Raw genomic sequence first — 15,035 nt, forward strand, 5'->3', positions numbered from 1 at the left:
AGTTTCGTCAAAGCTGACTAAAAGTGATCGAGGATGGATAATGTCGACGAACTTGATGATCCTGTGATGTCTTCTTCAGTGCGAAAAAGGAAAATAAAAGCTGAAGCGTTTTCACGGAAGCTTGCAAAAGCAGCACGTTACATTGGTGAGGGAAAAGCTCAGTGTATTGCGTGTAATCACATCCATACAGTTTATGATCACAACAACAACAACAATGTTTGTCAGGCATCTACATTGTCATCTGAAGCGATTACAAAGATTAAACGAGTGTTTTTTTTTAACTCTAAAACATGAAATGTGGCGTTATCTGCTTTTGCTATAAAACAAACTTTTAATATGTAAAAAAACATACTTTCAATGAACTTACATTTTGTAAATTACCTGTATTTGTTTAAGTTATTATTACTTAATCAAAACAACCCAACTGCAGTTTGATTGATATTACTTGGAATGTGCAATAAAAAAATGTGATTTCTGAAAAAAAAATATATATATCGGTTTATCAGAGTTATCGGTTTTTACAAATGAACTCTTCATTTCTTCCATGGTACCAACACAGTCTTGCGGTCTGTTTCTGCAGAATCATTAAAAAAATTATTCAACCAAAGATGAAAATTTGCTGAAAATGTGCTCACCCTCAGGCCGTCCAAGATGATCTAGATGAGTTTGTTTCTTCATCTAAACTTATGGATAAAGGACTCGTATTGTGGCTGGAAGCAATGGTTTGAAGTTAAAAACATCTTAATGATACATTTGTTTATTACAAATGCACGCAGCTTTTCACTTTCAACACAAACATACCACTACTTCCAATGATTAGTGTCGTAGAGCATTGATCGCTTTTTTTAATGTCAGTTTTGTGCTATTTTTATTGCCAAAAGAGCTCTCTCTTTCTCTTTTAGTGCTGGCAAGTCTGATTAATTCTAGTGATTTGCTTCTTCTCTCGTATAGTTTTTGAAAAATCTGATTCATTTTAGTGAATCAGTTCGTTCGGATGGTTCTTGTACATTGAGAAAACATTGAGAAAAGATTCTTGTACTGTAGCTTGACGAATAACAAAAGTGGCTTTCAAAGGACAACAACATCGGTGTCATTATACACCACACAAATAAAGCACACCAGTAGCCATTAGCATGTTGCTAAGCTAACGGCATGATACTGTAAGCAGTAAAATACATATCATACTGAAATACTGGCTAAAACTGCATTTGTATCCAATATTACGGTATAAAATTAAGCACAATTTTGACTACCTACATTTTAAAACACCTATTGTATAATAGGGCCTATAACCTAAAATAGCCTTAAAATGCTGTCTAGGTAGGCAGCACACTAGGGTTTGGAACTGATAAATGAAAAACAGGATCATGAAAACGTTCCCAAAGCTCTTTGCTCAGTCGCCAAGCCTTTCTAAACACCCTGTCATGGGCTGTTTTACAGGATTGCAGGAACCACTTGTTGTGGAATAATGGACTTACACTTACGATCCGTGTGTTAACCCTTAAATGCATGAATGTTTCGCCAATCATTATTACATATTCTGGTCTTTAGCGACCCGGACCAATATATCCAGCACGGATGGATCTCTAACTCCTGCAATAGCAAAAAACTCTCTTGATATTTTAAGAACAATTACAGAAGAATAAAATAAAGCATATTTTGTTACCTTTTGAAACTTAAAAGGGTTCAATTTGAGCAGATGATTTTACCATCGCTGTCATCGTCAGAGCGCACTTCCACAGTACATCCAGCATCTGCCTCATATTCACGATCTCAGACATATTCTCAAAAATATCGTTTTCAATGACTTCATATTCAATATTTTTATCACTGGCAGCTTATTCTCCACATCCAGCGTCAAATGACAGTGACATTTATATTTCATTGCGTATAGTAATTGCTCTGCAGTAAAGCCATTCAAATCAGTTCAATTTTTGCTGATGATATCCGTTTGTTTTATGCCTGCCATAATTATGAGTGAAACGTCACGTCATTATTGTGTATCAAACAGTGCCACCTTGAGGAAAAAAACTTCCTCAAGAAATTAATTAGTAAACATAATTTACGAAAAGTAACATGCCAAATTGGCTAGTGATTTGACAGCGTTACCCGCCACAGCTGATTTTTACCCGCATTTGGCGGGTTGGCGGGTGTTAATTTCAAACCCTGGAGGTATGCATTTAAGGGTTAATAACATGCTGACCGCTCACTATGTCCATCTGTTCCCTGAAGCAGAGGTTAGGGGTCATAGGACAACACAAGCCAATATCTCAGCACATGATGCGATGGAAAAGAGCCATTTCAACACCTGGTTGTTATTCAAGAGAATATACCTACTGGACCATTAAAGCTCCCCGGAGTGCTTATAAGTTTGCATTCTGAATGAATGCATTGTGGAATATTCTATTCCTTTGTTACACAGATTCTTTCAGGTTCATTTTTTGTCTGTATTCAGGTTTGTGGTAACGTTTTTTTGAAAGACAGTAATACTTTTATTCAACAAGGACATATTAAATGAATGAAAAGTGTCAATAGCCGGGTTTCCATCCAAAGTTGCGAATTTAACTTATGCGCAAAACTGGAATATCGCATAAAACATTTGCGAACAAGCATCGTTTCCATCCAACAAGTCATACTGTGGAATGAGATCGGTCCGCTGGTTAGACAGGTTTTGCCGTCCCATAGTGTAAAGTCACATGACTTTTTTGATGCGCTTGGAGGAATTTATTCGCAAAATGCATTTCCATCTCCCATTAGTCGCATCAACCCTTTTTCGCACGAGTCAAAAACCACCTCAAGCGAGAGTAAAAATTTTTTTGCGAATTAAGGGATTTTTATTCGAAATTCGGCGTTTCCATCACTCGTTTCTCATGTGATACTTCAAAATGTGCATTAAAATAGGGTGATGGAAACATAGCTAGTGGAAACACATTTACCTAATAAATTCCACCATGCCGAGCACAGGAATAAATTACATTTTAAAATATATTAAAATAGAATCAGTTATTTGAAATAAAAATAAAAATAGAAAACAAAACTCTTACAAACCCAAACCTTTGAACTTAGTGTGGATGTTTATAATCATTCGACAGTCTTCAGAATTCCCAAAGGTCTGCCTAATATCGCAGTTTCCAGAGTTGCAGGATTTTAAAATATGTCATTTAAAAAATAAATTTAAAAGTGAGTGCAGATTTGAAGCATGTCATGTTTTACACACTATAACCTGTGCACATGGACTTGTTGCATCTAACATCTAAAGCCATAAAGCCCACCTAGCATTCACATTGTCTGCGTCCATGACTTAAACCAGCATGCTTTTAGTTTGTTCTGACATGCTGAGACCACACAGTGAGTCTAGTGTCAGATAAAAAGAGTCTTCTGTCTGCACTATTGCAATCTTAGTGTTTAACATAGATGGCACATTTACTAGACGGTGGTTTACATTACAGATTTCAACCTCCCAGTTATTTTTAGCACTTGGATGGGGTTTTAAGTTAGTTGGATGTGAAGCGTTGCACTCTGTTGGATTTATATGCACTAGATTATTTGTGTTACTGTCTGACATGTTGAGGTTTGAGCGGTGATATGAGTCACGACTGTATTCTTCAGACTTTAATAAGAAGGTTCAAGACGTTTCTATTTTGAGCTGGGGATGATTTCATCTTACAATAAGATATTTCTAGCTTACAGGAGTGTACACATTGTCTCAAATTTAAGCTGAAGGTCCTGTCTTCATTGAGGTACATCATGCAGTGTCTGTTTGCCATCTTGAATGGAAATGTCAGATTTCATTGTCCTCTCAGAACTAAAACCAGACTGCTAGTTGCCACTCTGTTAATGGTAAAGCTTACTGAGCATAACTTTGCAATGTTTGTACCAGAAGGCTTTGAAAGATGAGGTTTTATGCAAGTGTAGTGGTTTAATGAAGAACAATAGAAAATATAAATAACATAATTGAATGAAGATCGCAGAAAGTCTGGACCTTTTCACAGTTAAGGCAAGTCACCTTTATTTATATAGCGCGTTATACAATACTGATTGTGTCAAAGCAGCTTTACAGTGTCAAACAGCATATTCTGGACAAGAACCATCAAATTATACAGGAAGAGTAGCTTAACTGACATGAAAATTATTTAATAATTGATTGTGCCTTTTAGGGGCAGAGTTTATGTAAGATACAACACCGGTCAAAATATTTGATAAAAAAATAACCAGTAAAACCAGTAATATTGTGAAATATTATTACAATTTAAAATACTTGTTTTCTATTGTAATATACTTTCAAATGTAATTTATTCCTGTGATCAAAGCTGAATTTTCAGCATCATTACTTCAGTGTCACATGATCCTTCAGAATCATTCTAATATGCTGATTTGCTGCTCAAGAAACATTTTATGTGGCAAGGATACTTTTAAATGCTCAAAAGTGACCATAAAGATGTTTCTAATGTTGCAAAAGATTACTATTTCAAATAAATGCTGTTCTTGTGAAATTACTATTGATCCAAGAGTCCTAAAAAAAGCTGATTTGCTGCTCAAGAAACATTTATTATTATTATCAATGTTGAGAACAGTTGTGCTGCTTCATATTTTTATGGCAACTGTGATTTCAGGATTCTTTGATAAATAGAAAGCTCAGAAGAACAGCATTTATTTGAAATGCCCTTAGTCAAGCGTTATTAGTTAAGACTAAATCTTACTACTTAAACCCCCGGTTTCACAGACAAGGCTTAAAGCCCCGTTCATACCAAGAACGATAACTATAAAGATAACGATATTAGCGTCCACACCAGCGAACTATATCGTCTGTTTATTCTAAGCGCACGCTCGTTTGCCGCTTTAAATTCTCGAGCTCGTTACAGCAGAATGGATTCTGATTGGCTGTCAATTTTTTATCGTTCATCAGCTGGAGAAAAATCGTTTTGAAAGTGATTCCAACGATGTCGTTTCTCTTTGTCTTTATCGTTATAGTTGTGGTGTGGACTCTGCTATTCTTTAATATTGAGAACGATTTTTAGAACTATATCTTTATCGTTATCTTTAAAGTTATCGTCCTTGGTGTGAACAGGCCTTAAGCCTAGTCCCAGACTAAAATGTAAGTCTGAGCTGTTTCAACTGAAAGAAACTTGCACTGATTGATCTTAAAATATATCAATGCCTTTGTTTTGTCTCAGGAGGGACACCAGTAATGTTTTTTGTAAGGCACATTTATAAAAATTACTTAAATGTTCTAATTGAACTATGGCCTAATCCTGGCTTAGTCTTTCCAACAACCATCTCTTTCAGCTGACTTTATGTATGCATCCATCAGTTGTTTCTGTTTACTCTACTGTACATATGTGTGCACAATACAATGTGATGTAAAATGCAGTGATGTAGCATTTCATTGAAAAATGTAGCTTGTTACTGGAAAATGCTGCATGAAGTAGCATGCATTATCACGCTACTAAAAAATGTAATCAAGTGAGTAGCTTTGCTACTTTTAACCACTGTTGTGTGCATATAATTGTCAGTTAGGATGGGCATGTGTGTGTGTGTAGTAACTGATGAAGCTGCAGTCAGAAGGCAAGTCAAGTGTATGTGTTTGTGTGCAGTCATATCTCTAGGCAGAGCTCTGTCTCCTGGAGAAGCATTTGAGGGGTCTCTTAGTTTCTGTGCCTCTGATTGGCCACATCATCTGTAAGCCACGTGCACATGCTGCCGTCTCCCCCTCCCACCCCTCAGATGAAGTAGCGTTCTGCAGAGGAGACAGTCAGACAGTCATCCTCTCCGCATATCGACCTGAGAATTAAGACGACTCGTGGCTGCTACCGATGAGAGGTTTTGACCACAATCCTGCCAAACCTGTTTCTCCAAAACCGTCTCACAGCATCAGCTCTACACGTTTACCACCCTCTTTCAGTGTTATTAGAGGTGTTTAAGGGTGTCGAGGTGGTAAAATGGGCAGACAAGGGCAGGATGGCAGCACCGCTCTCCCCGGCATGCGAATGCAGCGCTCACAGAGCCGGCTTAGTCTGTCTGCCTCCTTCGAGGCACTGGCCGTCTACTTTCCCTGCATGAACTCCTTTGACAAGAAAGACGGAGGTAAGAATGAAGCCACATGCCATGTGTGACAGGCTCTGCTATGTCCAGTTCTTTTGAAAGCTTTTTGGTTTGTGACCACCTGAAAGCCAAAGAGCCGTATATGATGTGTGATTTATGTTTGTGTGATATATGTTATGTCTGCTTGGATTGGATAAGGCAGATGTAGTAGTGTACCGTTAAGATAGATAGATAGATAGATAGATAGTTAGTAGGGGTGTAACGGTACATGTATTCGTCCCGAACCATCACGGTACTGACGTCACGGTTCGGTTCATGCAGTCAGAGGACGAATACAGTCAGTCATAGGCGATCAATCCAGAAGGGGGCGCGCGCGGTAATGCAATGCTAATCGTCACAACAGAAAAGAGCAAAAGACAATCAGCACACCAACCCAAAGCAAGAACGGCAAGTTCAGATGGCACGCAAGAGCTTGAAGAACCGCCTGCTTGTTATAAATCAGCAGTGTGGGAAAGTTGCACACAAACTGCATTGCAATCATTTCCCAAAATGTAATTTGTGTGGAATTTTTATGAAGTCTGTAAAGAGGAGAAAATACTGTACCAGGCAGATCAAGCTCACTGTTTGAGATTCTCGAAATATAGGAAGACAGATATGTGGGGGTTTATATGAATGCATCTCTGAGAGTCTTCAGAAATGTTTCGATGGAATTTTCTTTTCGCCTTACCTCCATATAATGCATATTAGTGTTTATAAGCGCAGCGCTGCTTTGTTTACAGCGGTAAGCAAGGAAATGCTGTATCGCTGCTGTTCCATAAGCACCACCTGCTGTCAGAGAGTGAATCTGCATTTTCATTCAGTCCGTCTGCTGTTTCTGTTTTGCGCAGGTGTCTTATGTAGCCTAATTTCACAAATCTAAAGTCAGACCATTCTGTTTTTGCTTTAAATCCTGAAATTATACAATCTAATTCAAATCAAAAACAACTGGTCATGATACATGCATGTAGCACTACTGTCTGTTCAAAATAAATCCTAAATTTCCTGTTGTACCGAACTCGTATCGAACCGTGACCCCAAAACCGAGGTACGTAACGAACTGTACATGACTTCTGTGTACTGTTACACCCGTAATAGATAGATAGATATGTGTATAAGCTGACTGGAGGTCACTCAGCACTGTCCTGCTGCTCAGACTGGCAGACTGACGCCCTCTGTTGGTCATCTGTTGGACATGTTTTTTTAAGCATCTCATTCAGTGTTTGTCAACCATGTTTTTTTTTCTTAAAGGGTAAAATGCATTTTCTTATATTAAAATACTCTCTCCAACCTAGCTTGATGAGTAGAGACAACAATAAGAAACCATTTGTAGCATGATCACTATTGCTCTGTGGTGCTTTCAAAACATGTTTTGCTGTTTTTGGCTCAACTCTTCTGGTGCAAGTTTGGGATGGGACTGTATGTTTGCCCAACCAATGGTAGATGGGTGTGTGGTGGCAGTGATATGTCGAGACCAACTCATTCAAGACCAGGCTAAGACCTGAGTAGGTTGAGTCTGAGACAAGACAGAGGCTGGAAGAGGCTCTGAATGATTCCTGTGGTGTGAATGAAGCCTGGTTTTACGTCAGTGTTACATGAACCTCCACAGCACACAGTGTGCTCTGAGAGAGGTACGTAACGAACTGTACATGACTTCTGTGTACTGTTACACCCGTAATAGATAGATAGATATGTGTATAAGCTGACTGGAGGTCACTCAGCACTGTCCTGCTGCTCAGACTGGCAGACTGACGCCCTCTGTTGGTCATCTGTTGGACATGTTTTTTTAAGCATCTCATTCAGTGTTTGTCAACCATGTTTTTTTTTCTTAAAGGGTAAAATGCATTTTCTTATATTAAAATACTCTCTCCAACCTAGCTTGATGAGTAGAGACAACAATAAGAAACCATTTGTAGCATGATCACTATTGCTCTGTGGTGCTTTCAAAACATGTTTTGCTGTTTTTGGCTCAACTCTTCTGGTGCAAGTTTGGGATGGGACTGTATGTTTGCCCAACCAATGGTAGATGGGTGTGTGGTGGCAGTGATATGTCGAGACCAACTCATTCAAGACCAGGCTAAGACCTGAGTAGGTTGAGTCTGAGACAAGACAGAGACTGGAAGAGGCTCTGAATGATTCCTGTGGTGTGAATGAAGCCTGGTTTTACGTCAGTGTTACATGAACCTCCACAGCACACAGTGTGCTCTGAGATACACGATAGCACTGAGCAGATCATTTGCTTGAGTTAGCACAGACCACAAAACATATCTGCAGACCGGACATGGTCCAAGTCCATGACAAGACCAAGACCAAAAGATGGACTACTTGAGACACTGTGGTTCGAAGTGTCACACATTTGTCTTTTTTTATTTACTCATCTTCTCTTCCCCTTGTTGTTATTTTCAGAGGAGGGTAAGAAGAAGAAGCCGGTGCGTCTGGCGATCCAACGGAGTGTAGAGACTGGTTTAGCTGTCGAGATGAAGAGCAGGATGACACGGCAGCCCAGCCGTGAGACCACAGATGATGGCGATAAGGTGAAGCCTGGAAAGTAAGTACTGTAAAAATCTACTTCTGAATATGATGGTCCACATATTGTTAAATCACATGATGTCATCACCACCATTCCTGGTTGGCTGGTTTTGTGTCAGTGATGATATCTTGTCTTGTCAGAGGCTATTAGCACCTGATTTACAGATGTTCTGTCCATTATCTGTTCAAAGTCTAATCTTCCCTGGAGTGAAGATCTCTTCAGACAGCCAGTTCACTGAGTTTTTGGATGGTCTTGGCCCCGCCCAGCTGGCAGGGAGACAGACATTGGCCACGCCTCCAATGGGTTAGTATCATCACTCACTCTTTTCTTTTGTTGTTCACATGAACAAATTTCTTTGGTACTGTATTGTATAAGACACTAAAAAGCACAAAATAAATTTCAGTTTTGTCTCAAGTAGTTTGATGTTGTTACATTTCATCCATGAAACAGAAGACTATGGTTCTATTTCCACCTGGTATTAAGATGCGTTTTCAATGACTCGATCTCAATTACCATTTACACCTGGTCTTAACATGACTTTTAAATGCGTCTCCTGTTACCACTTGTGTTGGAATTTCATCTAAATCAGGGTTGTCCAAACCTAATCCAGGAGGGCCACTTTCCTGCAGTTTAGCTCCAACTCTAATTAAGCACACCTGAATCAGCTAATCAAGGTCTTCAGACTCACTAGAAACTTCGAGGCAAGTGTGTTAGAGCTGGTTGAAGCGAAAATTCTGCAGGACATGGCTCTCCAGGAGCAGGATTGGACACCCCTGGTCTAGATCCTAGACCAGGGTTGGCTAATGTCGGTCCTGGAGAGTCACAGTACTGCAGAGTTCAGCTCTAACCCTAATCAAATCACAAGCTAATCAAGGTCTAAGGGTTACTGGAAAGCTACAGGCAGGTGAGTTTTTATCAAGGTTGGAGCAAAACTCTGAAGGACGTGGCCCTCCAGGAGCAGGACTGGTCACCACCATTCAAAGCGGCCAAGGTTCCCAGACCTTCTGCCGTCAGTCTGAAGGTCTGGCAACATGAGACTACCCCTGGTTTAGACCCTCTTATTCCATCACATGCTACATCACTTGCGCTGGAACGCCGAAAGCTGTGCACAAATACTTAGAATGAATGAAGCCATTACACTGCTTACGAACAAGCGGGAAAGGAAGCGCATGGAAAGAATACAAATGGTAACATCGATTTTGATCATAACCTATGTGTTTTGGCACAACACCGCGAAGTATGAATCGATTGTTTTGGTGTGTTTGGTGTGCTACCTCTGAAAATGGTCGAAAGTGGACAAGCTCAAAATGTTTTAGACCTCATGTACACCTGTATTTACTGTCATCCACATGTGATCAGTTCGATGAAAATGCATCTGTAAAAGCAGGTGTAAACAGGGCCTGTGAAACAACAGGCAGATACAGTGTTGCCACCTTGTGGACGAAGTAATAAGTCCAAAAAAAAACAAAAAAAACAAAGCCATATGTGCAAGGTAAAAGTAGTTAAAAAAAATTGTGCATACATTATGAATTTTACAAGTACGCGTCGACTACTGTATGTTTAAAAAAACAAAAATATTTTGGGCTTAACACATGATTCTCCACCAAAAAAGTCATGATTGTCCATAGCACTGTAGTAACTTTTATCAAACGGTTTCTATAAAGAGAACTTTTGTCTGCTCTAAGAGTTTGGATGTGGCCTTTTGTGCAGGTGACATCCAGATTGGTATGGTGCACAGGAAGGAGAGGCTGGATGTTGAAGTTATTCGGGCTCGAGGCCTGGTGGGCAAACCAGGGAACAAACAGACGCCAGGTATGCCTCATAATGACACAATATACATGTTTTTCTTTAAATATGACCTGTCCCTGGACTATTTTGTGACGTTTATATGTAAACTCTTGCGGTCTTCCATTTGCAGCACCTTATGTAAAAGTATATCTGCTGGACAATGGGAAGTGCATCAACAAAAAGAAAACACGGACGGCGAGAAAAACACTGGATCCTCTTTATCAACAGCAGCTTCAGTTTGAGGAGAATCCTGAAGGAAAGGTTTTACAGGTAACACCAGGACCAATAAGGATGAACAATATTTAATGTCATCTTAATTGTCATTAAATGATGACAAGCAAAAAAAAAAAGATTTTGTTATGCCAAATATCATTTATTTCTTATTTCTTTTGATTTGGGGGGGGAATTTGACTTAGATATGTTTTCACCACATCAGTTATTTTAGTATTATTTATTTACTATTATAGTATTTATTAATATTTTGGCTTTTGTTCGCAAAAAAAAAAAGATTTTGTTATGCCAAATATCATTTATTTCTTATTTCTTTTGATTTGGGGGGGGGAATTTGACTTAGATATGTTTTCACCACATCAGTTATTTTAGTATTATTTATTTACTATTATAGTATTTATTAATATTTTGGCTTTTGTTTTGATATTTTCAGTTTCCTTTTTTAATTTTTGTTAATTTTTCATAATTTATCATGTGCTTTTTTAATATTTCTATTTAGCTTTCATTTATTTTTATTTCAATTGTAGTGTAAGACTTTTTTTTAGGTTTTAATTTTAGTTAACAATAACAACACTGCACCACATCTTTTGAAACTCTTTACCAATTGTGTCTTTCTTTACAGATAATTGTTTGGGGGGACTATGGACGCATGGACCACAAATCCTTCATGGGAGCTGCCCAGATCCTGTTAGACGATTTAGAGCTGACCAACATGGTGATTGGCTGGTACAAGCTCTTCCCTCCCACCTCATTAGTGGACCCAACCTTGGCACCTTTAAGTAGTAAACCTCCAGATTCAGGCCTGGACAGTTCCAACGTTCGGTCGTAGCGGCACGAGGAGGTGAGCGGTAGAGAGCGGCGTGAGTAGCTTCAGCTACAGACAGAGAGGAGACGGGTCACGTCCTGGTTACACTGCATGCTTGATGTTGTGTCCTCTGAGCCCATGCGACAAGAGGCTAAGAAAAGGCCTACGTCCTTCTGCCAAAAAAATAACCGAAAAGAAAATGTATGCTGCTGTCACACGCAGGGAAAGAACGACAGAGGAAGTCTCTCCGTTCCGCTGAAGAGATGCAGCCAGGGATTCAGAGGAGTCTGACTCTTAACTGTAGGACGTTAAGAGTGCTGATTTCCACCAGAATAGGAAGACGCCGTTTTACTCTGGATGTTTTCTCTTTGTTGAATTCAAAGAGATGTCAGTGTTTCTTATCTAGAACTTGATGCATTGTAGCCATTACTGTAAGCCAAGCTGTCAAAAGAAGATCCATAAAGAGAGAAGCACTTGGCTAAGATGGGACAGGAAAGGGTAGCCTGAGAGATGACATTCTCATGGGAATGACCCTACATCAAGCCAGATCTCCACTGGATCGCTCTTCAAGGTTCGGTGATGAGGAAATGGATATGGCCAGAGTTCCTGTTCGATTCAGGAAACAACAGAATTCTGAGAAGAAAAAATAATTAAATTAAATAATTAAATAATGGACCTTTTTGTGCTCCGGTATGATGTTCTCTTTGTTGATGTACTGTATGAAATTTATGAGATTATTTTTTTTTTCTTTTTTTTTTTGCATGGATGCAGAGTTGTTTAAAAAAATCTGAAGTTTATTTTCCTCAAGACTTGCAAAAAAAAAAGAAAGAAAGAGAAGAAGAAACTTATTTAAGGATGACCAGATCAGCCATTTTCAACAATTTGTATTATTTTTAATATGAAATTCTCTAGTGCATGATTTTCAAAGAGACTGAATGCAAAATGATAACAATGTGATTGTCATCCTTTAGAATGTTTTTCTGTATTTTTACAGATCTCGGTTACAGGTGTGGTCTGGTGAGACTTGGCATCGCATATTATTAATGGAAAAAAAGCAAGGGATGGCCGAGGAAAACAATAAATGTACAATATCGATTTTGCTATAAAAACGAACATGAAAATTGTACATTCCTCCCTTCAAATGCAGCCATAATTCTTTGTTCATGTGGAGCCGGAGCTGTAGATTATCAGATGGGTCTGTCATGATTCCACTGTGTTCTATTACACTAGAATGGCTCATTCATTCAAAGCAAGCATGTTGAAAAGGGTCTGCAACATGGATTGAGCACACCGTCTGAGTAATACAGCATGTTTTGATAGAGACATTTGGGAATTTTTTGCAGTTTTGTGTACAGTGCATGTGGACCGGAGGCTTGGCCATCCCCCCTATCTGTCGTCCACAGATTCAGGTCAGGGTCGAGCTTTTGTGGCCGACGGTTCAGACATTCAACGCAACATTCCACCTCTTGGCACTCATTTTTCTTGAAGTTTTGAAAAGAATAAAAGAAAAGAAAATCAAACAGATGAAAGAAAACTAAAAAACATGGGGGGAAAAAAGAAGAAAATTTATATTTAGTCAAGGTAGACTTGGGAAAAAAAGGTTGCAAGTATATTTTATTTTATTATTGTTATAAAGAAAATGTCATAAAAACAGATTCCATTGGATGGTGCTGTACGAAGTCTCTGAACTCTTAGTGGACTGGACAATGTTCATTCTCGTCATGTTGTTCAACGCAACGGACACTGGTTGTCAAATGAGGAGTGAGTCACAGTTTGTGGAGATGGGAAAATTGCCACACAATATGAATTTTTAATTGTTTCTTGTTTTGAGAGAATAAAATTCATTTACTAATCCCTGTGTTCATTCACCAAACTTTCTCACAAATACCAAAACATTAACTTTCATGGCCACTTGACATACTGCAGAGCATCTTGACGCCAGTACTAAATACTTGCTAAGTGGAATGTGGTACAAATTATCAAATCAAATGTAGTCTCAAAAGTAATTCAATAGTTTAAATAATTATGTAACATTAACACACAGATGTGCTAATGGGAGAATTCTTTTTTTTTTTCTTTTTTTTTCTCACCTAAATGAGTCAAAAGGGGTAATTCAATGTAACACATCATGTAAACATTTATCAGCTTTTATTGGAAAATTAACATTTTATCAATACACTGATAATTGCCTTAATTTTTTAACAACTGAGAAGAAAAAATCACCTTTCAATTTCAGCGAGTGAAGAGCAAATTTATACTCACATACGTTATGGTCTCTGACAGACAACGGCTGTCTGAAAACTGGAAAATGCTGTCTTCGGAGGACACATTCTAAGGTAGGAAGGCATCAAGGCACATTCTAATCCAAAGTTAGCTTCACTTCCTGTCTCATGAGATGCCTTCATCTGGTCGATTTTTGAAGGCAGCATAGATGTATCCTTCACTGACTTTGATATCCCACAATACTGTGCATTCCATTCCGTGATGGTTGAGCTAAAAAAATAAAGATGGCGTCAGAAAGTTGGATTTGGTTGTCAGTTTATATGTAAATGTATATGTTTCTTACCAACTGTTTGCATTTTTTTATGTTATTTCTATCAAGAAATCAGTATTATAGTAATTAAATTTTAGCTCAGTTGTCACCAAAGCTTGTTCGATTTTGTTGTGTGGATCATTAAACCGTTACGCTGCCTCAGAAGCCTGTCCGAAATTTTCGTGAGGTGCCTTCGTGGACAAATGCTGCCTGAAAAGTCATTGCTTGATAAGGCAGCAAGTCAGCAGGTTTTCAGATGCAGCCAAAATGTTGAAGCCACTCAGGCCACCATTTCCTCCTCCTAGTAAAGCAATGATGTAGTCAAACCTTATAGTATTGTGGGTTCCCTTTCGAAGACGGTTCACTTCGACATTGCATCAGGAATCTGACACGACGGGGACTCCCTACCTTCCTTAACCTACCTGAAATCTTATTGCACAACACCAGTGAAGTGGTGGCCAATTGCCAATGCCAATGGTGGCATAAACTCAGAATCTTCCTCTTTCAAGCATCCTACTTCAAGACAGCTGTGTAGAAGACACAAGAAGATGGATTTCGCCTTAAAAGCCACAAAAAAGACGGCCCAAGCGATCGGACAAAGCATGGTTTACATGGTGGTGCTCCACCAGTATCTGTGGCTGACGCTGACAGGAAGGCTCTGCTCAACATGCCATTGTCTCCCTCCGTCCTCTTTGGAGATGCCGTGGAGGCCATAGCGGAGCACTTCTAAGAAGATAAGAAACGCTCCAAAGCCATGAGTCACTTCCTGCCGCGACGTGCTAGAGCGGCGCAGCCTTCAGCATGTAGTAGGTCACCGTCTGCTTCCCGCCGCCCAGCAAAGCAAGCCCCTCCAGCTCCCGCTGCATCGGCGCCAGATCAGGAGCCTTCTGTTTGCGCCGAAACCGCATGGCAGAGGGCGCCGAAGATGCATCGCGGCCCCAAGAAGAAGGACGGTCGTCCCGGGGGCCCCCTCCGTCAGATCAGAGGTCTCATTCCTGACGGGAGGATTCTGAGGAGGAGATCGCCGAGCAGCGGGCCCGCCGCAAAGCGTCTAAAATGTTCTCACGAGG

At 39.5% G+C, this 15,035-nt stretch overlaps 1 protein-coding gene across 1 annotated transcript in view; it reads left to right on the forward strand.

Annotated features, from left to right (window-relative positions):
- Nucleotides 1-12,202, forward strand: part of LOC107689551 (regulating synaptic membrane exocytosis protein 2-like) — a gene marked incomplete at its 5' end in the record, with an annotated part of 64,704 nt that extends 52,502 nt beyond the window's left edge. Inside the window, 5 exons of the mRNA XM_016487573.1 lie at nt 8,485-8,626; nt 8,799-8,911; nt 10,319-10,420; nt 10,527-10,666; nt 11,250-12,202. Coding sequence (XP_016343059.1) covers nt 8,485-8,626; nt 8,799-8,911; nt 10,319-10,420; nt 10,527-10,666; nt 11,250-11,456 — 704 coding nt within the window. The remainder of the gene's footprint in view (nt 1-8,484; nt 8,627-8,798; nt 8,912-10,318; nt 10,421-10,526; nt 10,667-11,249) is intronic.
- Nucleotides 12,203-15,035: the final 2,833 nt, after the last annotated feature.

This window comes from Sinocyclocheilus anshuiensis, unplaced genomic scaffold (genome assembly GCF_001515605.1).
Source record: "Sinocyclocheilus anshuiensis isolate Anshui unplaced genomic scaffold, SAMN03320099.WGS_v1.1 scaffold369, whole genome shotgun sequence".
Classification (NCBI taxonomy): Eukaryota; Metazoa; Chordata; class Actinopteri; order Cypriniformes; family Cyprinidae; genus Sinocyclocheilus; species Sinocyclocheilus anshuiensis.